This window comes from Sabethes cyaneus, chromosome 1 (genome assembly GCF_943734655.1).
Source record: "Sabethes cyaneus chromosome 1, idSabCyanKW18_F2, whole genome shotgun sequence".
NCBI classification, from domain to species: Eukaryota; Metazoa; Arthropoda; class Insecta; order Diptera; family Culicidae; genus Sabethes; species Sabethes cyaneus.
This window is the reverse complement of record NC_071353.1, coordinates 34,909,068-34,935,930: the sequence shown is the minus strand read 5'-3', so window position 1 is coordinate 34,935,930 and position 26,863 is coordinate 34,909,068. Positions and strand designations below refer to the sequence as shown.

The following is a 26,863-nucleotide window of genomic DNA, read 5'->3' as shown; positions in this document are numbered from 1 at the left end:
TACTGAAAACAAATTACAATTTTAGTCAAAAGTAGCGAACCCTGTTGATCTATATATTTGACCCATAATACTGGGAAAATTGAATTTTGCTGTCAGTATTATGGGTCATTATTTAACTTCGTATATTAAAGCGGAAAACGAATTTTTTAGGTGGTTTCACCGTAAATCAATGAATACATACCTATTCCCTCGATTTTCATCCATTTAGCATTCAGACACTCAAATTTACGCCGCTATTCAGCTTATAATTCACGACCGCCTTTTTAGAACTGCCGCAAAAATAACAACAAATCGACAGTCGATTGGAGCCAACTGCCAACTATCGGAAAACTAAGAAAATTTACGCATTGGAACTAGGGTAGATGTACCAAATATGGTGGAGATATGTCATCTATTACGACAAATTTACGTATAAATATCCAATTATGACTCAAAATGTATAATACCTATAAGTTTTCTATTAATCTGAGCTCAGTAGAAAAGGAATCAGGCTTCAGTTTTAAAGATTTTTCGCCTAAAAGTCTCTAAAATCTGATTTGAAAATATCATTGCAATGTACCAATCATGGTAGTAGTGTTTCTGGCATTTCGTTATATGTGTACCAATTATAGATGTATACTGGAACACCAAAGACTAATTTGTAAAAATCAAAGCATAATTTAAAATATTTTCAAAATGAGCAACGAAAGATACATCACGACGTATATTTATTTGCATTTTATTGTTAAAAATAATTAGAAACGGTTAGTATATTGCATATTGCGTCTAAGAAGGAAGTAAAGGTACCTATTAACATTGCGGCATGAGAAAATCTCCCGGGGGTAGCATTTCCAAGGACAGGAAGAAGTCAGAGATATTAAAATTGTATTTTTTTATTTATTTAATTATGGTCAACAAATAAGATGTAATCCTAATGACAACTGAACTAAAACAAATATCTTTTAAAAGAACGCTTATTATTTTCACGAGACACATTAAAATCAAACACGTTATGGTAGCTATTAAAACCAGGCACATATGGGATTCCAATATGGCCTCTGGTGTGATAGAAAATCCGGGATGGCGAAGCATAAAACCATGAAACATCCTAAAAATGAATAACATACTTAATATGCCCGGAATTTTTTGGGATCAGAAGAATGATCATGAAAGAATATTGATTAATCAGAAGTACGACCGCAACTTTGCAACGTGTTCTTTCGTGATCCCTGCTAGTCCCAAATAAAATTTGTTACTTACATGTGTTTACCTGACTGACTATTCCAGAACGGAATCATTTGATGTCAGGTACTGACTAACTTTAAGCAGAAGTGCATATCGGGAAACAGGAAAACCCAGATACTGCATACCTTTCAACCAGTCGACAATTTGCTGCTCCTCTTTTTAGATAGCCCGATTGTAGTCCGGATTACATTTTTTCTCCAACTTTTCCTGTAGACAATAGTGAATATCGAAATCCGGAACTGTTTACAGCTTGCCCAAAACCGTTGCCCCGGTATTGATGGCCTCGGTACAACGTGAAATATCTCCTTTGGAGCAATATTTACGGGAAATTTGCTTTCGCTGTGTAGCCATTCTGTAGAACATAAATAAAATATTGTAATTATGTGTAAGTAATATGCGAATAATTTTTATACATACCTGATAGTTTAGTAACAGCAAAAGCTAATAAAATTAAAATAATTTTCGATCATACCCGGAAAACAACGCGCTATGACCAAAACTGACAGCGATGAGAAATGGCACTTTCGTGTGCTACGATGATAGGGCATCGGCTACTACGATGTTTGGCGCACCGTTGTGAAATTTTACCAATTTTGATAATACAGAATAGCAATCATTCTTGATAAAAGTCGTGTTTTTTATTAATTTACAATGTTAAGAAGGTTGTGCCTAATTCCCCCATGTGGTTTTCTTTTCGGAAAATGTAGTTTATACATCAAAAATTTCTTAATTACGATTACGTATATCTTAGCGAATTACTAAGAAACACGTCTCACAGTGACACGAAATTTTCAAATTATATTTTTTCACAAAAAGAGCAAGTTAGTTCTATAATTAATTCAACAAGTCGGCACAGGAGAGTTAGTTCTTCTTTAAATATATACTTTTGAATTAGAAATAGCATATCATACATGCTAAAAGATTAAAAAACCCTCTCGTATTACCATGATTGGTGCTATAACGATGTTTGGCACTTCTACCCTAAGTGTATTGCTGTCAAGCATGCAACGGAATGTTGCTTCTGTCTGTTGAACTCATACACGATGGTAAAATATTAGTTTGCTACGTATAAAACTTACGTAAAGTAAAGACTGGCCCATAATATTGGGGTGACTGTAGATAATGTTAATTATCACATGAATCGACGAATATACAACACACTCCAATACAATGGCTATACAAACCAACTAACTAACTCGTCATCATCCAAAATTCTATTAAAATTCTTCTTATTGATAACCAACCGTAAATGAGCATTTTTTAAGTAACATTTAAGGTGACTTAAACGCTTATTGGCTTCCATGTGAAAGGTATTGGTAATGCTTATTGACTACCTAGATTGTTTTTCCGTTTCGTATTTGCACTGCACATGCCAAAAATCAAAAACAAAAAAAAATATGCGTAAATGCGGAACACTATAACTTTAAAATAAGGTTTAATAAGGAGGGTTTGAATGTCCAAGTGAAAAGCTATCATCTAAGTTTTAATTCCATTTGTAAATACTGAAGTACATTAGACAACAGGACTTGCATATGGTGAATTCGAGTCTGTTCCTAAAAAAACACATTTTGCGACGTTTTCCCCCTGTAACGTTTCTGTTGAAAATACCATTTTCCATATCCTCACGCTGCGTCACCCAAGTTAACTTTTCGTAGAGGGGAGGCTAACATTTACTTAAGATAATTTAATTTTGATTACACATTCCTTATGTGAATTGATGTTTTGTTGACTTTTACACTTGCATTCGGTCGCCAGCCGATCCCTTCGTATTATTCTCTGATCCTTAAAGCTAGCAATGGGGTAGGTGCTTAACATTTGGCTTGACATTGCCACCCCCCGTGTTTATCGTTAGGCGGATGTTTAGTCACCGGAATTGTGCTCTTATCCTTCGAAGCCAGCTAATGCAACGAGGGACAGACAGAAAAGTTCAAAAAAGCGGCATCAACCACCCTGCGATACGGCATTTTTAATTTCCTTTATCTTTTAAGCTGATTTTCTTCCGTTGACACCCGAAAGTCGCATCGGGATTTCGGAACGAGAACATTTTCATTTTTCGAAATCGCATTATTCTCCGATGCCTAGTCGAAGCGATAAATTTATGCACCCTTTCATAGGGAATCGGTTTAGCGCGGAGGAGCGAAATCGGAAAACCGTGAAGTTGACGTTTAGTGCTTACTGTAAACCAAATGTTGTAGGTCATAATCGTACTCCAAAGAGCAGTTCAGATCAATACTTTGATTCGAACTAAGATGTGGTATTATTTAGCACTTTAGCAGTGTATGCTAGACAGAAGTGTCAAAACAAGTCTGATTGAATTGGATGAGAATCAACAAATCCATTAGACTGCAAAAGTTTTCCGGAGGCGAACTAAAACAAGTCATTATTTCATTACTAAAGCGAGCCGTCCGTTTCCACTTCAATCAGAATCTCAATGATCCGAATTAATCATGACGGAAATTTGTTCGACAGTTGGTTTACTACTGGAATTGTCACGCTTTCACCATATACGGTACTAGTGGCAGTAATAGGTTCTTCCAGTTTGAGCCTTTCACCAAAGCTACCCAAACCGGATACAATTTTTTTTCTGAAATGCAATGGTAGCCACTGCCAGGAGGGTTACACTATCGGCGAGGCTACCTTAGAGTTCGCAATACTAAATCATTTCCGATTCCGTTCGGGCAGAGACCCTGTGCGTTATGTTTTCGTGCTGGAACAAGCTGTAAGAATTGGAAAATAAAGAAAGATTCGAAGGGAAAGCGAAGAGAAATAAAACTTCCTAATGAAACGGTCAAATCAAACTTTTCTCTTGCGAAAAGTTTTCCTGCGCTCCAAGCCCTCGTGGGAACTGTTATTGTTTTAGTATGTACAAGCTGAATACTGAGGCTTTTACTCTGTTTGAGAGAAGAAATAAAATCCTAATAAGTTTTGACGTGACGTAGAAATAAAACATCTAGTGATACGGAAAAAGTGTGCATTTAGTATTCTACGGCTGACGTTGCGTTAACAAGATTTAATACACATTATCAGGTGAACTCAACTTTTACAATAGATGGTCCCACTAATAAATATACTGTAACACTTCAATGGCATTCATATAATCTGCAATTACTCTCAAGCTGTCAATATCAGAAAACAAATTTGTTAACATTGAGTGCGTTTTTAATTTTAAATGTCGTGGAAAATTTTGAACATTAACTCAGCAGATTTGTGGAAAGTTTGTTTGAGATACTTTTTCTTTGTTAAGAAAACTCTTGCTGAAAGTCGTAGTTTACTGCAGAAGTTTCAAAACCTCAAAAATGGCGATATGAATATTAAAAGCAAAAAGTCACCCAAAAGAAGTTAAAGACAAAGAATTGGAGACCGCCATAAGTGAAGACTCGTACCAAATGCAAGATGAAATCGTGAAAGCACTATGGGTATAAGGACAACAACTTCCAAGCCTTTGAAAGCATCACCCTAAAAGTAAGAAATTTGATTAGACACGAAGTGAACCTGAAAGATGTCGTACGATGATGAAGCTTATTAAAAACATCTTACAACCTAACAATTAAACAAATAAACAGACTGTTACCTAAAAATCTACTTCGTTAATATTTTGCATTGCTGCATTCTCGTACCATAAGTTCACCCTAATGGAGTACTTAAATGACCAGTTTGATCCCAGCTACTATTCTTACGTGCCAACCTCCCTTCTTTCTCAGCTGAACGAGTTCCTTCAACGTACCGTGTGCCGAGCAAAAGTTTAATTCAGAGGAGAAAACATGGAAAGCTTTTTCGGAATTAGAAGAACCCTTCAGGGCAGCCGTTATTTTGTACTTGCCACTGCTGTGTGGTCCTCCTGCTGCCGTTCATTTTGGCCCGGCGACTCTTGGCAGGACTTGTTAACGTACGGGAAAGCAACAAGAGCATTCTAAATTTCACAGCACGATAGTGGAATTGTTCACGGGGAAGAAACAACAAACAAACGTGATTCGACTCTCGAGTTGTTGCTGGTGCGGTCCTTTGGGCAATTTTTCGATAAATTCTAAACGAGTGAATCCCAGGACTTTGCGATTCAATAAACTGTGCTCGAGTTGTTTGCACGCTTTCAGCTCTCTGGTGCGAGAACGTTGGCTCAATGCTGATTGAAACTACAAATCATAACAGTGGCAGCGAGCTGCTTGCCATATAAATTATGTGAAAGAAAAAAATTGAATTATTCCTGCTTATTCCTAACCTTATTCGATTGTGGTGTGGCTACTTATAAATCAAAATACTGTTGATATTAAAATTTTTGATATTCTCAGTTATTTATTGAAAGCTATAGACAGCATCTAAAATTTTATTAAATTATATATATTATCAACTATTATGAGCACTGCGATTACCTAATTACATGATATTACAGCATCACTGAACAGCAGTTCTGAATCCTAATATATTCTCAAGTAACTTCAAATGGGTTCCTCATATATATGGGTAAACAGTACGTCATCGGGTTTATCTACTGGCGAAGGGCTGTACTAACCTATGATAGTACATCTAAAGCCTTCTTGCCACACACAAGGCTTGGTGACAGATAATAGAGTTAAACTACAGATACTTCAGGTTAGGGAGGCGATAAGACACTCAAAAGTCGCCAAATGTAGAATCAAAATGAAGACTACTATGATAAATTAAGGTAACCCTTCGTTTTGATTCAAAACGTATATGCTATAGAGCTTGCTGACAGCTCATGCACCTACACTAGCGAACACCGAAATACGCATATTATACATGTTGTTTGCGTCATATTGGGGAACAGCTGATGCTGAAGGAACAAACCGAAAAATAGCGATTATTAGTTTTGTTGCTCCGTTTGCCACACTGCAGAGCACATATTTTGGTCAAATTCGTCATCTTGTTTCCAATCCAAGCACACATTTTGAAAACTTGCTGGCATTTAAGCCAGCGGAAGACGAAAATCATTTTGTATCTTGGTGACAAAAGAATGCATCTCTTTTGTTTACGGTTGTTGTTTGCCTCATTTTCAAGCACCAACACTCACATAACTGGAAAGCTCTATAAGAGGTTAGTAAAGCCCCTCGTCATCAGGCGATGTGTAGTAGTAACTGTTGCACTCAAGCAAATTGTCATCTCAAGTATCCCTTTCGTCTTCGACTATATGCTATCAGACATGCCTTTACGCCGCGAAAACTGTGCCAAGGACTTTGGAATACTGCTCGACTCTAAGCTTGACTTCAAACAGCATATCGCATTTAGTGTCGACAAGGCCTGCAGGAACCTGGGTTTATCATGCGGATCACCAAAAACTTTTACGAACAAAACAAAACAAAAACATCTACTGTCTCAAAGCTCTCCACTGAGCTCTTGTCCGTTCCAATCTTGACTACTGCGCTCCAGTGTGGAGTCCTTATTACCAAAATTGAGTTGACCGAATCGTGTCAGTACAGCGCCAATTCATACGTTTCGCACTACGGAGATTGCCCTGGAACGACCCCCTTCAGCTGCCCTGCTATAAACAATGCTGCAGACTCATCGATCATGACCTTTTGAACACTCGTCGCGATGTGATCAGAGCAATGGCTGTCGCCGATCTCGCCGATTCTGATCTCGAGAGTGGATTGCCCATATCTACTCGCGAACCTCAATATACGCTCTAAGTCGTATTCTACGTAATGGTTCATTTCTGTGTGTACCACATAGATGATCCAACTACAGCACCTTTAGCTCTATTACCGGTCTGCAACGCCATTTCAATCGCTTTTTACCTAGCTTCGACTTAAACGTTAGCCGCGAGGTACTGAAAACTCGATTCCTAGCACGTAGATTCTAGGTTAGGTGTATCAGTAGCGCCAAAAGGCCTGTTGATATTTTTATACAAATAAAAAATAAACAGTAGTCCACCGACTTTCGCCGGATGCACGAAGGGATTCTCTCCAAGCAGAGACTGTACCCCGTGATACATATACCTCCGCCAATCTCCGCTTTCAATTTGTACTCCACCAAATATCGTCCGCAGCTCCTTTCGCTCGACCACGGCAAAAGCGCGTCTTCAGTGAGCACCAACGCAGTCCATACGGACTACCGGCCAATAAGAGTTTTACACATCGTCAACCTCCCTGTGAGGTAGTATACCGAAAAACTCAATTACTACGAATAACGAAGAAAGAAATTCCGAACTCTCCATTAACCGGCACGGGCTAGCTTGCTTGCTCGAGAGCTGCATCAACTCGGAGTGGAGATCGCTGCTATTCAGGAAGTTCGGTGGCCAAATTCCGGAGAAAGGCAGGTCCGTGCAGTAGACCCTATTACAGGCACTTCTTTCAAGTACCACATCTTCTACAGTGGCGGCAAAAAAGCAGAACATGGAGTCGGTTTCGTAGTGTTGGGAAAACAAAAGCAACGAGTTATCCAGTAGAGGCCCGTAGATGACCGTATATGCGTGTTGAGGATTAAGGGCAAATTCTTCAACTACAGCCCGATCAACTTATACGCACCGACAAATGATAAATCCGATGATGCTAAGGACGGGTTTTACGACAGGCTTGAGAGGACCTATGGAGAGTGCTCAAAACACGACGTGAAAATCATCGGAGATGCAAATGCGCAGATCGGGAGGGAGGAATTTTTCCGTCCAGAGTAAGATTCGCGCAAGGCTGTCGCACTCGGCGAAAGCTCGCACTGAGAGGACACTGCGTTTTAACATACAGCGGTTAACGGCAGACGGCGTAGCAGTGGATTACGCCAGGAAGCTTGACCTTGAGGTAGAAGGAGAAGATATAAATGGGCTGTGTAGAAACATCCATGGTGCCAACGAAACAGCTACGAGAGAGATGGTAGGCACGACGCGTGGAAGACAGCATAACAGCTGGTTTGATGCCGAATGTCAGAGAGTGACAGATGAAAAGAACCAGGCCAGGAGTCGCATGTTTACTGCGGCAACGCGTCAAAACAGAGAGAGGCACAGAGAGACTAAAGCTGCGGAAAAAAGAATCCATCGTCTAAAGAAACGCGCGTACGAGGAACACGTGCTCGCCGGCGCAGAGGAGTGATACGCCAGCAACGACACACGGAGTATCTATAAAACGGTGAGATGCACGAATTTTGCCATGCCTGTGATGTGCAATGATAGTGCTGACAACCTGCTTACTGACAAAACGGTGGTAGAAGCCAAGTGGAAAGAGCACTTCCAGACACTATTGAATGGAGAGGTAAACGCGGAGATCAGCAGGGACAGGATAGGAATTGTAAGCGATGGTCAAACTGTGGTGTCACCAACACAGGAGGAGGTTAATAAGGCAATCAGTGGGCTGAAAAACGGTAAGGCTGGGAAGGACGGTATCCCGGCTGAACTTCTAGAAGCGGGGAGCGAGCGGCTGTACCAAGCAATACACCGGATCATTGTCAGGATCTGGGAGGAAGAACAAATGCCGCAGGAGTGGTTGGATGGCCTCATTTGCCCAATTTTCAAAAAGGGGCATCGACTGGAGTGTAAAAGCTATCGAGGAACTACATTGCTCAATTCTGCCTACAAGGTGCTTTCCCGTATCCTGTTCTGCAGATTGAGACCGTTAGCGGAGTCCTTCGTCGGCGAATATCAAGCTGATTTTCGTGAGGGTCGCTCCACGACGGATCAGATGTTTACCTTGCGTCAGTTGCTAGACAAGTTCCGGGAGTACAACTTGCAGACACACCATCGTTTGTGGACTTTGAAGCGGCGTGCGATTCAGTTAAACGAAATAAGGTGTGGCATATAATGCTAGAAGATGGTTTTCCAACGAAACTAGTTACGCTGTTTCGTGCGACGTTGGACGGATTAAAATCATGCGTTAGAATAGCGGGTGAGACCTCAACTGCTTTCGTGACGTTGGATGGACTGAAACAAGGGGATGCACTCTCTAACCTGCTACTCAACATTGCCTTGAAAGGTGCATTACGAAGGGCAAACGTGGAAAGGAATGGAACTATCATCACGAACTCTCGCATGCTCTTTGGTTTTGCGGATGACGTCGATATCATCGGAATCAATCGTAGAGCAGTGGAAGAGGCCTTCAGGCCTTTTAAAAGGGAAGCGACGAGATTGGGACTTACCATTAACACCGCCAAAACGAAGTACATGGTAGCTTGTACATTTTTTAAAAAATGCACTTTTTTAGATATTTAGTTTTATTTTCCTTTCTTTTTCAACAAAAAAAGTTTTTCTTACAGCGCATATATTTTTTTAGAAAGGCAATTTTATTATCTACAACTTTGCTGAAGACACTATTTCGATCAAATAAACCATTTTTCTAATATAAAATATTTAATGGATTAGCACCATTTTTGGTTGGGCCCTTTTGAAAAAGCAGTCTAGATCTTAAAAAAATAATTGATATGATAAAATGACATATTTTATTAAACATAACAGCTATTAATATTTTTTTTGAAACGATAATTCTACAATTGATGAAGGGACGGTAAGGGAAAGTAAATAAAGGATTTTTTTTGAAAATGATGGGGAAGAGTGGAAAGGAAGGGGGGGGGGGTGTAATAGGTAGCTACGCTTAACAAGGTGTAGTTGTGACTCCTATCTTTTGTCCAATGGTGGAAGGTGCATGGGTCGAAACAAGCTATAATCAGAGATTATAACCGGATTTGAACCCACAACACCTGCCAGGGCGTGTGGCTCGCTGGTACCCGTGCATCTTTGAACCATAGAGGCGCTGGACAAAAAAAGTCTGCACAACCCCCCTTATTAACCGTAGCGACATGGGTTGGGCTATTTTTAGACACAAATTGTGCCTCTTCCTTCACCTACTGTAGAAACCACCGACCGAGAAGTTTTAATCTAACTTGTTTTTGCTTTCAGGACCACGACTCTATGCAGGACCATACGACTTGCAAGGTACTGCGTGTGACGTTGTTCGTCCGTAAGCGTGTTAGTCCGCGTCTTCTCAGCGCGGGTCTTCGGAGAAAAGCTCCGTTCCTATGAAATTGACCAAACTCGTGATTTTAGTCACGAAATACAGCACGCCTGGCCTCATTCACAGTTTTTAACAAAATCTCCTGCATTTTGGATTGAGGACTGCGACCATTCCTGCGGCCTACAGGGTCTGGGCTGTTAGACCATCCTCCAGATGGTACGCACTTCTCTCCCCAATCATCGACCAATTGCAACTCTTGTACCTGTTCTTCTGTTAGTCCAAGCATTTCCGGTGGTAACATGGTACCATGTTTTGACAATTCTTCGATTTCTAGAACAGCAAAATTGGTTGTTTTTGATTGGTAAAAAAGTCAACATTTTCTTACCGGAACATACGCGGCTAACTTTCAATAGACCATTATAGATCGTTACTATTTCCCATGAAATCTCTTCAACAGAGGTATTTACGCTACCTTCATATAAAAATTGACTTACGTCTCCTCGCTTCACGTGTAGTAAAACCATTTTTTCAAGCAAATTTTACCCAAATTTAAGACTTTAAAACTCTGCGACGAATACCTATGTAATAAAAAACAATATTCTGCTACGCTAATCAACGAGTTTGAAATGCGGTCAGGCATATATTAATATATTTTATTGAAACGATGATTCTACAAATGATGAAGGGACGATAAGGGAAAGTAAATGAAGAAGGATTTTTATTGAGAATAGAGGGGATATGCCTGACCGCATTTCAAGGTCATGACTAAAATCACGAGTTTGGTCAATTTCATAGAAACGGAGCCTTTCTCTGAAGACCCGTGCTGAGAAGACGCGGACTAACACGCGCACGCCTACGGACGAACAACGACACACGCAGTACCTTGCAAGTCATAAGGGCCTGCATAGTGTCGTCGTCCTGAAAGTAAAAACAAGTTAGATTAAAACTTCTACTAAAGTAGAAACTTCTAAAACTAAAGTGTTACAAGGAATCTGAAGGAATCGCATCTACAAGGGAACACAAAATTAGCTTGCAACAGTTCACTGCTGTCATAAAAAAAAGTTAATCAACAAAGTTTTCATGGGTCGTGGACAAAACCAAAGTAAAAATTTAATGCGCATTAGCCGCTCAGCGTAAACAACTAATGCTTACCTAAAAGTAATTTAAAAGTGACAAATGGTCCATTGGAAGATTGGATGCGTTGAAACCCCTCAGTGCAACAATCGCACCCCTTCGCTGAAGGAAGGTGCAATTATTCTGAACACGAAATGTTGATGCTGTGCTGACGATACTCGCAGCATCCGTACTGCGATCGGTAGAACAAAACATATTCCTCTGAGAGCCATTGCCAAAAAACAACAGAAATAAATTGCTTCTGTTTGCTCCTTGCAGTTGATCACATTAGGGAAAATTAACGAAATCACCCCGAATAGGGTAGATATGTATGCTAGGGGGAAACGATGTGGCAATGTTGCAGTTTGGAGAGTGCTTCATGTTTTGGTCATTTCTGTTAATAATTAATTCAATTGTTTGCGAAGAGTCGACATTGACTTACGCGCTTGCAATTGACTCTGGTTCCGACCTAAAAAACCTACCATTTATTCGGTGACTTACAGCCAATAGAAAGCATTCCGAAGTCAGCAATAACCTGCTTGCATTCTTTTTCGAAACCTTCTTCCGCCGTATCAGACAATTCTGTTATGCAAAATTGCGATGAGGCTTTGAGTTTTTTTTTAAGGTAGAATTTGAGCTCTGATAAATTGTATAGTTATATTTTCTTTCGAATTGATGTATAGTTCTAAATATAATGATTATTATTAACCACTGACTATGAAAAACTTTCCCATGTCTGCGTTGATGTGGCCACAAGAACATTGTTCTACTTTTTCCTTTCCTGTTATTGACACTGTCATAGTCAGCCTTAACCTTTCTTTCTTAGGAAAAAGTAAAAGAGTAAATGGGATTCGAACCCGCAACTTTCGATGGTCAAGTGTGTTCCCGTTACATTTTCTGTATAGCTTAACTTGCATAAATTTGTTAAATTCGTTCTACAGAAATAAACCGAAAAGTCAGCCATTAGTCCAGTGATTGAATGTGCCAACTTTTTTATGAAAATTATGTAAACAAAACGAACAACCTTCTTTCAAAAAATTTTCTAAAATACTTTAAAAAAAAACCCTACAACTTAAAAGCAAATTCTAGCCTAGTTCTGTTAAACAAGCAAGTGGATTGAATTCCGTCCACCCCCACGATCAACCGTAAATCAACCGTAAAGTATCTACCGTTTGCCTTAAAAAGATATGACGTCTAATTCAGCTACGACGTGTCATCCTAATTCCCCCGGCGAACAAACGAGTAACAACAGACCATCTGCGCCAGTCGGCTCCGAGGATCGCATTTAAACTCCGACGTTGTCTGTTTGCTTTCCACCGAAAAATTATGCCGAAATTCATTCTCCTGCTCGCCGGTCGGCACTAAATTCCTTATCTCATTACACACCTCCGTCGTCGCCGTGCCACGTTCAATCATGCTTCGCAATAAATTCAAACCTTAGAAATCTGCCACCATTCCGGGCAAGCATGTTGCGGCGTCAGAAGTGCCGACGACGATGATGGTGCGACCGCATGCGGAACGGAACCTAGCCAGCTACACGTGCTGCGTTTCGTTTTCCGGCACCTGATCCCCTTCGCTGAGACAACTTTCCGGGATGAGCACGCGCCCCGACCGTTAACCCCCGCCCCATTATCAGAGGCAAATTCATGCAAATTAATTTTATAATTTATGATGGGCTACGATTTGGACAATTGTACTAGCTTTTCTCAGGGGGGAACGTCAGCAGGATGACTGGTCCTTGCGCCTCGGTTCCGGTCACGCTTCTGCAGGAAATCAAGAATCATTTGCAATGAAATGATGGAGTCTGCTTAATATGGCATTGAACTAGACGATGAATAATGGTAACATTCAAGAAAAAATCAGATTAACAAGATGTGGTCATCCTCCAATCAGTTTGGTGCATTTTCTGCACGGCTTTTTGAAAAACCATGAATGCAGTCGGAAGCTGTGCAGGTTCGATTGTCTCACACAATCTAGACTTCTTAACTGAATCATCTCAGTGTCAGTCAGCTTAAAATTTATTTTGCTTCTCACTCTAAACTTACCATTTCCCTCCAAGGAGACAGACATTTGTCCAGCATCAAATGCCGTAAAATCATAATTCATCCCTACTCGAGCAGGTCTTAGCACCATCATACCGTGACATTTTAAATTTGCATACGGAACAAAAACCGAGGGAAAATGTGCCACGCCAGCTTAAGGATTGTCCTTCCAATTTAAAGAGCCATAAAGTAGCTACTTAACTATTTGTCATCGCATAAAGCGCCGTACCAGTATCCGTACCGGCAGCGAAGCTGAATATTCAAACACGAGCGAAGAAGAAACCATACTCCTGGAAATTACATAAATACTCATTATGATTCTCCCTAGCCACAGCACGTTCGCATGCATAGTGCGTGAAGCATATTACTACGGGTGTTATATCTCCTGGGAGATAAAAACACGATACCTAGGAAAATGGAGCAAGTATTTCCTTATGTTAATTTTCCGAATCGTACCACCGTTCGTTCGTCTGCCCATGCTTACCACCGAAACTACGCCCAGGCCAACATCCGTGATCGGTAACGATTAAAACGGTGTTCATCCCGGCTAAAGGGGAAAATGTTCAACGTAGCAACGATTACCATAGTTTAATTAAACTGGTTCCCTTCGGTCGACAGCGCTCCGCCACGGAAGTTGAAATAAATGAGCTTCCTTCGAGCAGTAGTAGAATCCGGCAACATCATTAGGTTTATTCGTTTTACATAATCTTCCGTTGAGTATTTGGAATTGATTACAATCCCATTTTTTAATAAGCCTTTGCAAAAATAAGGATGATACTAATCTGGCTCTGGTGGGAAGCTGAAATGCAAAAAAATGTTTTTGTAGGATTTCTCTTGGTATGTAATGTTATTATAAATTTGTTAATAATCATGATGACGTTTCCTCGATAAGAGTCGTGGGCTTCAATATTACATGATGGATTACGGCATGTCTCATTAATCTTGATGAGATTTATTTGTTTATATATTTATTGATAATGTTTGTCAACAGGCTAATTACATTACATGATGATATTTTAGTTAATTAAAATTGCCTTTAAATTACATTTCATTATTTACCTGGACTAATTAAAATCAAATCCTTCGGCAAGTCCGTTGAATAATCGGAGAAGTCCAATAGTTGGACTCCAACTATACTACCATGTGTCTCGCAATTCGTTCGACTGGCTGGAATTTGCAAAAATTGACGGCGGAAACAATTAAACTTAATTTTAGCGTCTGTAGTTTATTACATTTCGCCTCTGTATCCGAATGCCCGTAGTTTGGTCTTAACTCCATGAAATTTTGAACAATCTCTAAATCGAAATTATTTGCATATTTAGACATGATTTCTTCATAATAGGATGCTCAAAAGATTCTGCTTCATAAAAGCCGATTTCTCGATTGGCCGCAGCACCGGTGTATTTGAGTGGTTATGATCTTTTGGCACGAAATCGACATTACTTGCATTATGCCACTCCAGCACGGCCTTTGCGTAATGGCATGATGCCAAATTCTACCAGGAGATCGTAGGACAGTTGTGAGACTTCAGAACAGGAAGAAGTCGCTTTTGAAGACACTCTTTTAAATACACCGGGCCATTCATGGTATCTGTTGTCACGAAAGGTTATCCTTTGCAGTGAAATACTGGTTCCCCGGAATCTGGTTGGACTCCGCTTTCACGTAGGTGTCGTCATCCATAACGCAGCAATAAGGTTACGTCAGCTTTTGATCGTATAACTTCAGGGCACAGGTTTTCACGGCCGTATTATTTGGGGACCTTCTGAACCTTGAACGTATGTAATTCAGCACGAGTTTTGGCCTTCTGAATGAAACTTTTGCTCAGATTCAATTGTTTTTGCTACCTCTAGAACGCAGCAGTTTAGTTTCCCGTCGAAGGCCCCAACTACGTGGGTGTGTCCTTAACAGTATACGGACGCCACATCACGATCGACAGATGTTCTTCGAACTGTTTTATGGAACGAGAATCCGTAGAATTCGGGATTATCCACTTTGTACCAATGGAACGATGTGATAGATTCTTATTTTCGATGTACTTATGCTGTTATTTTTTTCGCAAACGAACTGTTCTTTCGAATCCATTTTTCACATATTTGCGCACCTGATAAAAAGACTCACACCGTATAAACAATGCACTTTGAGCTTCCTCCATGCAAAGTTTCAAATAATTTTAACTAACCGTTTAAAAGTTAGAGCAATTTGAGTGTGTTGCAATTTTATCGTTGGATAGTAAATGGTTGAATAATGCGCTCCTGAACTACCACGATGTTCCACAGCCTCTTATTGGACAACCGGTGGAAACTAGGGTCGTATACGGACAAAGAAGGGGGTACTCATGCGAAGGCTGAGTGTAAACTTTCCGCCTGCAAGACAGTTCTTGTAGGAGGTAACCCAGCTAACATTTTCGTACGCATATCAAAGTGAAAAACGAGAAATATGTATCGATATATATCTAGAAAAATCGCACTAGATGTACGAAATCAGCATATGCGTACTATGTTGGAGGCGATATATGTACTGCAGATTATTCGTAAACAATTCACATTCATAAGTATGTGCATACGATGAGATCCGACTCAACATGATTAGTTCCATAATCCTATACAATTTTGTGATGAAAATCGTATGTAATTCGTCATCATTTTGTACGATTGAATATAAACTAGTGCGCGATTTAATAAGCTTTGCGTACGATTTCGATTTTGTTTTAAGACATTTAAGATGATTTTCATATATTGATATACGATTTGTGGTTTGCTGGGAAGACTACTAAGAACCAAAGCAGAGGGTCCAAAACCCCTAAAGGAGGATCGTTTTAATAGCTGTTATCCACGGCTATTATGTAAAAACTTGAATGGATAAACCCATAATCCATGGTGTGACGCGACCCGGGCCGAGGGATGAATGGTGGAGGGGGTTCTATAAATTCTCTCGCCGCAACGGAACCTGTGGAGTACCAGGGCGCCCTCCACAGTAATTTGCCCTTGCTGCATCAAGCCGGTCACTGATGCAGTGGACGATTTCTTACTGTGCATGCTCTCTATGCCGAAAAACAAAGAAACGAATGAGGTGGAGAGGAGAATAGGGGAGGAACAGGACTTGAACGATGCGCTAGCAGAGGTTCATTCCTGATCCTCGTCTATCCTCACCACGCCGACTCGTTGTGAATCGACAAACGAAGATGTGGCTCCAACTCTCTACTCACCGGTCGAGATTCACTCTGCCTGATCTCTGATTGTGTGCTGAGGGGTGGGCTGAAACAAAAGGAGAGCCGAACAGTTATGGTCAGTAGGATGACTTTACAATCGCTCAAACAATCTAAAAATATATAACGTTGAGGATGAGAGTTACTCAAAAGTCTCTGAGTCTCAATAAGAGAGAACTCAGCAAGCTTATCGGTCTTGCGACAGGACATTGTCCGAGTAAATATCATCTTCGGAATGTCGGTTTCGTACAAGATGATATTTAACATCGGAACACTTACTCTGCAAATATGGAGCACAAATAGTACGCAGACTGCAGTATCTCAAAAAGGGGAGATCTGATTGGCGTCACCGATCAGGGTTCATAAACCTAGTCATCCCTGATTGGCACATGTCTCGCTCCAGCTACCAGCCTGTCGCTTCCTCAATAAGTGATAGGTAAGCTAGAAGCGTATAGTAAAATTATAAAACGAGGCATACCACAATAGTTCAAAATATTGGACGCAGTGGTAAGAGTACCCAACAGAAGAGGGGATCGTGGACATCCTTCAGCGCTAAGCACTTCAGACACGAAAATGACACGGGCAACGTTGCAGTGGACAGCTGAAGTGTCCAATGTCACGAGTTGGCAGCGATTTGCATAGGAGGGCAGTTTGAACGGGTCTCTCCATGGAAGGTGTCGAAGGGCCAAGCGCACAAATCTCCGCTTCGATTCGAGGATTGAACGTACCAATGAGCAGTATAAGGACTTCAGACAGTAGATGTTGCTGAAATCCTTAGCGATTTGGAACATAAAGCCGAGATTTCTACAGGTTATCAACTACGTAAGATATATGATGATGGAATGATAATTTATTAACCAGCAATACGCCTAAATCTTTGATACTGTCTGTTCTTCCAATAACGGTTCCCAAAGGCTTGTATTCGAATGTGAAGTTTTTTCACTGTTACTTGGATTAACTTTCATACTGTTAACGATACACCAATCTGAAAAACTGTCCAATTGCTGTTGAAGCAAGCGGGCATCAGCGAAAGAGCTATTTGGGCTGAAGATTTTCACGTGGAATACTTATTTTGTAATTCGCATCGTTAAATTATATAAGAAAAATCAATGGTCCGAGGTGGCTACCTTGAGGGATTCCAAATTCACCAGAAAAATTTTCACCGTTTTTCACTAAAGACCAACGAGTTAAGACTAGCTAACCAACGAGTAAAGATTTGGAGGCTATTTAACTATACTTATAACTAAATTGAAAATTATCAAATTTTTATATTTCTTATGACTAACATTTAGACAAATATTGAAACGAATACAGAACTAAGTTTAGACAAAAGAAAGGAATTTGTTAAACTTACCGAAAATCGACATGAAATCATATTTGCGTTAATTTCTCTTTCTAAAATATTGAACAGTTTTTCATTTTGTAGTTTAATTAGTATAGAATAGAGAAAAAAATATTCAGTTAAGCTTTTGGTTGGCCGAATTCTGATCGCCGGGTTTTTCGTTTATCTCCAGCCATCAGATTTTGTATAATCACCTCGTTTACGTTGTTCGTTATTTTGCCTTACATTGCTGCTCGTTTCCAACAGTCTTTTGGGTCCTTTTAAGGTTCCGCTTAACTTTTTTTTTATTCTATATTAGAGAGGTTTCGCCTCTTTTCCGCTTAACTTGATGGGTCTGTTAGTGTTAGATGGTGAACTGAAGGACATCACAATAGTCACACGGATCAGGAAGGCCTGGGGTTCCTTTGCAGGTCTGCGAAACACCTGGCGCTCAAACAGACATAAATATTTTTTTTATAATGGTAGTTTTTACAATCGACGGAGGGGGCGGGAGAAGAAAGTAATGAATCAAGTGTGTTGATAATATTCAAAAAGAATGGGACAAGGTGTGAAGAGGGAATGAGCGGAAAATTAAGTTAGGGAGGGCCACTGAAACAACACTTGGGTACGTTTTGTCGACTGTGAAATACACTGTTTTATTTTTACCGGCTTTCAGTTTCATTAAATCAGAAAAGATTTTGTACTTTCTCCGACGTTTCAACTATATTTTGTAGTCTTTATCAAGGATTTAATACTCTCTGTCCATTGCCAATTGTCTTTGTCCGAAGGATTCTTGATAAAGTCTGCAAAATCTGGTCGAAACGTCGGAGAAATTACAAAAACTGTTCTGATTTAGTGAGACTGACAGTCGGTAAAAATAAAATACTTAAGAAATTGTGTACCGTTCCTCTTTATCCAAGCCAATTATAACCGAATTGGATTAAAGCAACTTTGAAAACAGCGTAACTGGCTTGATGCCGAATGCAAGAGAGACAGATGCGAAGAATCAGGTCAAAAGTCATATGCTTACTGCGGCTATAGGGAGATTAGAGCTGCGAAAAAAAAATTTAGCCCGCCGTCTAAAAACACACGAGTACAAGGCGCAAGTCGACGCAAAGCTGCCACTCGCCAGCAATGACACGCGGAGTTCCTACAAAACTATGCCTGTGATGTGCGATGATAGTCCTGGCAACCTGCTTACTGACAAAACGGCGGTAGCAGCCAGGTGGAAGCAGTACTTCCAGACGCTGTTGATTGCAAAGATAACCACGGCGATCAGCGAGAATAGAATAAGACTTGTGAGCGATGGTTAAGCTGTGGAGCCACCAACACAGGAGGAGGTTAAGAAAGCAATCAGTGACCTGAAAAACGGTAAGGCTGCTAGGAAGGACGGTATCCTGGTTGAACTTCCAAAAGCGGAGAGCAAGCGGCTGTACGAAGTAATCCACCGGATCATTGTCGGAATCTGGGAGGAAGTACAAGTGCCGGCGGAGTAGTTGGGTGGTCGCATTTACCCTATTATTGAAAAACGACATCGACTCGAGTATAAAAACTATCGTGGCATTATATTGCTCAATTCTGCCTGTAAGGTGCTCTCTCATTTCCCAGTCTGCAGACTAAAACCATTAGCGAAGTTCTTCGTTGACGTGCACCAAGCTGGTTTTTGTGAGGATCGCATGTTTACTTTGCTTCACTTACAAAACAAGTTTCGGGAGTACAACTAATAACCTGTTTGTGGACTTTAAGGTGGCGTACGATTCAGCCAAACGAAATAACCTGTGCTCTGGATTCGTGATCTGTCCCGGTCCTGACGGCATACCGAACAACGCACTGAAGGTGGTGGTCCAAGTATATCCTGACACGCTACAGAAGTTGATAGAGCGGATAATCCTAAATAGACTAATGCGGAATGCCAATAATGGAAAGCGAACTCTGCTTGACAAAGACGCAGTATGGATTCCGTAGAGAGAAGTCTACCGTCGATGCCATCAAGTCAGTCATAGAGGGAGTCACGACGTCAAAAACGCCTTTAATAGCGCTAGTTGGGGAGCGATTGCCCTAGTGCTGGACAAAATAAGGTTACTGAGGTTACTTAAAAGTTACTTTGAGAACCGAACGTTAGTGTACCGGACACGGCTGATAGTGCAAAGCAGTACAAACTGACCGCGGGTGATCCACACAACACGATTCTCGATCCGATGCTCTGAACGGCAGCAGAGGAAACGCTGGAGCACGTGGTGTTGCTCTTGGTGTTGCATGAACCTACACGTGTAACGACAAACAACGGCGGAGTGCTCAGACACGTCCTCCCTCCCGAAGTAATACCTATCGGTGGTTACAAGAGGAGTTAAAGAAAAGTAAAACAGGAATGTATTTAGTAGGAAGTTAGCACCTTGTGAATCCTACCCAACACTGTAGTTGTGTTGTCTTTAGATTTTCTCAAACCTGCGTTAGGCCACTTGCAAATAATTTCAAAAGCTTTTGTCGCCCCCTCCCCCCTTGGAAATTGGCTTGAAAAATCAGGAGCAAAAAAATAATTTGTAGGATATAAGTTAATTTTTTTTTCATAAAATCAATTGTCTGTGGGTTCTACAGCCTGAAAAACTCGAAAAATGAGTTAATTTTTTTGCTCGATTAAAAAAACCTCTTTGTTTTTTTTCGCCCCCCCCTTCAGTGGCCCAACATCGGAAGGACAAAAACTTCAAGATAAAATAAGATAAGCTAGGATAAGATAAGATAGGATAAGATAAGATAGGATAAGATAAGATAGGATTAGATAAGATAAGATAAGATAAGATAAGATAAGATAAGATAAGATAAGATAAGATAAGATAAGATAGGATAAGGTAAGATAAGATAAGATAAGATAAGATAAGATAAGATAAGATAAGATAAGATAAGATAAGATAAGATAAGATAAGATAAGATAAGATAAGATAAGATAAGATAAGATAAGATAAGATAAGATAAGATAAGATAAGATAAGATAAGATAAGATAAGATAAGATAAGAAGAGAAGAGAAGAGAAGAGAAGAGAAGAGAAGAGAAGAGAAGAGAAGAGAAGAGAAGAGAAGAGAAGAGAAGAGAAGAGAAGAGAAGAGAAGAGAAGAGAAGAGAAGAGAAGAGAAGAGAAGAGAAGAGAAGAGAAGAGAAGAGAAGAGAAGAGAAGAGAAGAGAAGAGAAGAGAAGAGAAGAGAAGAGAAGAGAAGAGAAGAGAAGAGAAGAGAAGAGAAGAGAAGAGAAGAGAAGAGAAGAGAAGAGAAGAGAAGAGAAGAGAAGAGAAGAGAAGAGAAGAGAAGAGAAGAAGTGAGTCTCCGAGTTGAATTAACGCTTCTAGCACGAAACAGAAATGGAAATTCGAACAATGGAATTTCCGAAAATCATCCAAAACAATTTTCCTTCGTTTTTGTCTTTTTTCGTATATTTTTGCATAGAAAATAATAACGTATATATTATAAGCAAGAACAGATTCGGTTTTCACGTTTAAACCTTAAATAGAAATTCTAAAAATACATGTTTTTTTTTGCTCGATTAAAAAATTCACTTTGTTTTTTTCGCCCCCCCCCTTCAGTGGCCGAGCACCGGAAGGACCAAAACTTTATAAAATATTTGTAATGCCTTAGTTTATTTCTTCTATTTTCACTGTGGGGTCTTCATTTTCTAAGAGGCTCAAGTTCTAAGCAATGCTCACCTGAGATAGGAATGTGACTGATCTTAGACATTTATAGAAAAAAATCAAATGGCTTCAAGAATAAGTAAATGTTTTATATGACCACTCTTTTGATAGGGAATTCAGTTCGTTTATGCACAAGTGCGATAATTAGCAGTGAAATTTTGCTTCGAAAACTAATATCCAAACAAGCAATAACCGCACCATAATGAATTTCCAACCGTGTGCACCCGTTCGAGCGCGGGCTAACTTGTACCTACTCTATTCCATTCGGCGTGAAACTACAACTCTCAGTTTCACCAGCGAACACCTGTTTACCTGTGTTCCGCACCGAGAACACACCAAAGCAATAGGAGAAACATTTCTGAATGGCCCTGTAAGTACACAAGCATCATTCAAAATCCAATCAGCACTCGAAACTGTGTTCCACACGAGCAATCACCGATTGAAAACATTTTGAATGTGTTCGATGTCGTTATCCTGGACTGCATTACAGAGTCCTGCCGAATGGTTGCCGTTACATGCAAAACCAGGCCACCGGTGGTGCGTGTTCGATGCGTTCGGTGAAATATTGCTGCCGTCATCGGGACGCAGAATGCCACTGACTAGAAAAATCATTCTGCTATGTTAGACTTTTGACAAACAACATTTCACAAATCGATTTGCACCGAATTGATTGGTCGGTTTGATTTTTCCAGTCTAGCAAACGAAACAAAAATTCGTTCGGTGCTTGTCCACTTATCGTTAAATTATTTATCTCGAAATTTAACAATGTATTCATGTTATTTCCAATTACGTTGTCATATAACCTATATTGATCTTTGCTTTAGAGCCTATCTAACCATGTAATTTTAGCAGAAAGCTAACCGGTGCTTGGCTGCATTTGCATACGAAAACAACTAGTAAATGTGCAGAATGCACGTTTGCTCTAGCTCTAGCTGATCAGCTGCCATTCGTCGATCTGCCATGCAGCAGCGGTACGATTTGAATATGTAAACCGACATTATCGATGACTTCGTCATCGTCATCATCGGAGGAGGACGTCGGACGTAATCGCGGCTCAAACAGAATGAATCCTTTGGCACTGTTTTTCCGCCGGATAATAACAAATGCGCAAATAATAGTGCAGTTGATGAAGATTTCGTATGCAACGAGGATGGCTTTTTTTGTGGGAACAAACAAAAATAAATTTTGAAGGACAATGCCGCCAGAGCGTAACAGTTTAATTTTTCTTTGATTGACATGCCAAAAAAAGCATCCTCGCAGAGGGTGCAATTTGACAGTCGACGGTCCGAATACGCTGTGCTGACTATAAAATGTGCAAACTTTGATTGACACCACGACGCGAAGCTACACGCTGGACACGTGATGGCGGAAAATATTGGAGCCTAAGTTGAGGTATACCTATGTGTATGTAAACGTTGCGGGATGTTCGATATCTCCGAATTGATACGATGCTGCTGTTTATTCATGCCCACGTTGGCCTACATTTTCCACCGATCGAACGTCCAGCAGCCGATTGCATGACCAATGTTGCTGCGCAATAAATGGCCATCATCTATTTCGCGTCTCACTGAGCTGTGAGATTAATTGAACTAGAATTGTGGAAAGCTGTAATGGTGGTACATGAATGTTTGCTAGAATTTATCCAGGGCTTGCATCTGCACTTTGCAATGTTAATTTTAGAGCTGTTAAAGTTTAGAGCTGTGTTTTGTCTAACCTTATGAATGAAGACGACATTGTAATATGTCAAAAATCAAAGTTATTGAAACGGAATTGCAAATCGAAACCCTGGAATGGTATATAAAATGCCTCGTGTACGAATCAAAAATGCACTTGCCAGTTTCGTACTTTGCCAGGGAGGCGTTTGTTTGCCAAACCATTAAACCGCCAATGTTTGTCTCAATGATGGGAATCAACCACTCGCCCACCCACTAGCTTGTTGCGGTTGTCATTTCCTATTCGACTTTCTTCATCGTACGATACGGCTAAGGTTCTCTCTGCCATCTCCTGGGGGGACACAATGCGTCAAGCGCGAAAGCCAGCTCGACTTTAGTGATCATTGATATTCCATTCACATCCTTCCGAGATCGGAAACGGTGCTTCCGACCGATGTAAGGGCCCAATCTATAAGCAGCAACGGCAGCATCCGGATTCCGAGCGGTAATAAACCTGTCACAAACGATGAAACTTTATCTTCCTCGAGCATGCATGCGTTGAATCATTAGTCCTTTTATTTTACGACTCGCGGCTCTAGATATCCGAAATTCTAAAGTACACAACCCAGGGATATCGTCGCGGTCCCTCTGCCCCTGGCAGAGGTGATTTACAACAATGTGTCGTCATCATAATTCTTTGTTTTGCCCTTGCCACCGCTGTCCTTTTTCGTCAACATCGCTATCTACTGGCATGGGAAGCATGGGTGGATCGAAAATCATAAAATCAAATTAGATTTTGAATATGGTATGGCCCTTGACGGATGAGAAGAAATGTTTATGTCTAACCTTCATCACCTTTGGCGTTTTATTGGAACTTGTTTCGGATGACCTGCATGGCGCGGGACTTTCGGTCACGTGGAAAATGATGATTTATTATTACGGTTTGCAGAGAGCGAGAGAGAGGCAAACAGCAGTTTATGTTTACGATGTTTTACATAAACGTGCTTGTGACAGAGAAGCTGAGTACAACTGCAAGAGAAAACAAACCATCATTCAAGCGAATGATGTAGCAAATCTGTATTCAATGATGAGATCGAAGAAATATTGCTTGTTTGAATATATTTTGGAAGAATTGCGGCAGCGCATAGCAGGGTACATCGTCCTGCGGATTTGGCAAAACATTATAAAGGTCTACTCATGAAGCACGTGGCAGAAAAAATGCGATCTTTGGCATTTCACCTGGGACAAGCGTAAACTTTAGTCCTCTACCAGTGCTGCCTACGTAGGCTTCAATTTTTTAACAATTTGTTCTAGAAAATAATGGAATGTAGTGCTGTAATTTCATTCGTTTAGTTAGAAATAATAAAAAAGAAGCTCTTTGTACACCGCGGAATATCGTTGGTTTTTTTTTGTTTTACTTGTCTCTGACTCTGACGCGGTCCAACATGAGCTTTTTTTGTAAAGTGAAGGAGTTTCTGGTGCGAAGAATGATACACTGGGAAATTTCGATATGTAGGCCAAAAATATATTGGGCGTATGGAATGGTTAAAATTGCAGGGACAAAATTAGGAATGTGACTATCTAATATAAGGGTGCGGCGGTAGTTTAATTACAAAAACACTTGGGTACCAACCGAGAGAGTATGGGTTGGAGCCCTACGACCCAATATATTTTTGGCTTGAGTATCGAAATTTCCCAGTTTCATCCAGTTTATTATTCCTCGTCCCAAAAACTCCTTCACTTTACATAAAAAGCTTACGTAGTTTCATGTATTTCGCGTTTTGGGTACGATAAGTTAAAAGATTTAACGAAAAAGGTAATTCACAATTATGACTACAAAGTGTAGATTACGAAAAATTTCATTTAACTTCGTCGTATCGTATTCGGTGTCATGTCTAATGTTATTATATTTTGAAGCCCGTTAAATTCGTTCATGAACCTGTATATCGTTTCATGCTGCGAATAATTTCTGCTTCGTAGAGGAGGTTCAACAGTTCTGCGCCGACGAAGGACAGCTGAGCTCCTGTTCAGACTCAATTTGTCGCTTAACGCCTGGCTACTTACTCGACCAGATAATACATTGACGAAGAAGATAACATCCGTTATTTTATGTCTAACAGTCACGGTGTCCAGATCGACAAGCATACAAAACTGCTCATATGGAGGGAGTAGGTCGTTGTTCCGTACCAAGTTTCTCAAAGCAAATCTTACCAATTTTTTCTGAATGCCTTCCAGGCGATTGATTTGATAGGTATACAGCGGCCTCCAGGCGGTACTCGCAAAGTCCAGTTTGGATCGAACTAGGTCAGTAAATATAGCAAGCAGTGCATGCGGATCGTTAAGTTCACGGCCAAATCGACGCATTAGTGCAAACTTCTGCAAACATTCCTTGACTAAATTATTGATATGGTTATTGAACGAGAGTTTTTCATAGAACACAACTCCTAAGTCCCGTATCACTGTAACTCACGGGATATCTGTTTCTTCGTAGCTATACTTGTAGATAATTGGTGCTGATCTCCTAGTAAACGTCAAAACAGAACATTTCCCGGGATTTACTGACAACCCACTGTCAGCACAGAATCTCCCGAAGTTCACTAAATCTTGATGCAGGACAAAATATTCTTTGACGGTCTTTACTGGCAAGAACAGTTTGAAATCATCAGCGTATACCAGAATGTTTGCTCTGTCGATGAAGGTGGGGATACTGTTCATCACTAGTACGAAAAGTAAGGGGCCTAGATGACTTTCTTGTGGCACACCTGAGTTCACGGTGAATGGCTGTGAAATTTCGCCGTGAATTTTCACATACTGCGTTCTGCATGTTAAATATGAGCTTAACCAGTTTAGCATCGAGCTTCTAATGCCGAAATCATAAGCATTGCATCTAGTACGTCACCGATTTCTATTGCATCAAAAGCTTTACTCATGTCGGTGTAAATACAGTCTACCTGGTATCCTCTAGTTATGTAATCTGTGACGGTTGTATGGAATTCACACAGGTTCGTTACAACTGAATACAAATGCATCTCCAATCCCATTACCAGTTGATTTGTGGTCGTTTACTTGTAAATCTCTGTTATCCATTTCGTTCTAAATAAACTAAACCAGCAGTAAAAAACCCGAATTAATCCACCTAGCGGCGTGACCTAGCCTTTCTACTGCCACAATAATCATTATTTAATTTCTCAGAAACATCTGAACAGAACAAAAAAATAATGTTAACACAAAAGATAATTTTTGCAGACTTGAATGAATATATATAGAAAATTAGAAATTAACCCTCTAACGGGTCTACAGGCGGCCTTAACTTTCGGGCTTCAGAGCCACATACGAAACTTGTTTTGAATTGATAAAAAACAAGAAAAACAAAAAGTTATTTATATCCTTTAATTCTACTACTGTGTTTTATTGATAAATACGAATTTCGGTCTCGACGTGTGACCTTCATCAGTATCTAACTAACTTAGACTGTTTTGTTTTGAATTGACAATATGAAATATGTGTTCATAGCAGATGTTTTAATATTTTGATATTAATACCATGCGTTCAAAAGTTAGCATCTTTGTAAAACAAGAATTCAGAAAAATTATTATTATACTTCACTTTTGAAGAAATAGAATATCTACAACAAAATGATTAATCTCAAAATTTTACTATTAGTTTGTTTGGCTTCCATTTTGCAACATATCTGAATTAGAAAAAATAACTGATTAGAGCATTAGATATGAAAAAGAGAAATTTC

At 40.1% G+C, this 26,863-nt stretch overlaps 1 protein-coding gene across 1 annotated transcript in view; it reads right to left on the bottom strand.

The window, feature by feature from the left end:
- Positions 1–1,467: 1,467 nt before the first annotated feature.
- LOC128745550 (calcium-activated chloride channel regulator 2-like) overlaps positions 1,468–26,863 on the bottom strand; it is a 93,555-nt gene continuing 68,159 nt past the window's right edge. Inside the window, exon 3 of the mRNA XM_053842625.1 lies at positions 1,468–1,576. Within this exon, the coding sequence (XP_053698600.1) occupies positions 1,468–1,576 (109 nt within the window). The remainder of the gene's footprint in view (positions 1,577–26,863) is intronic.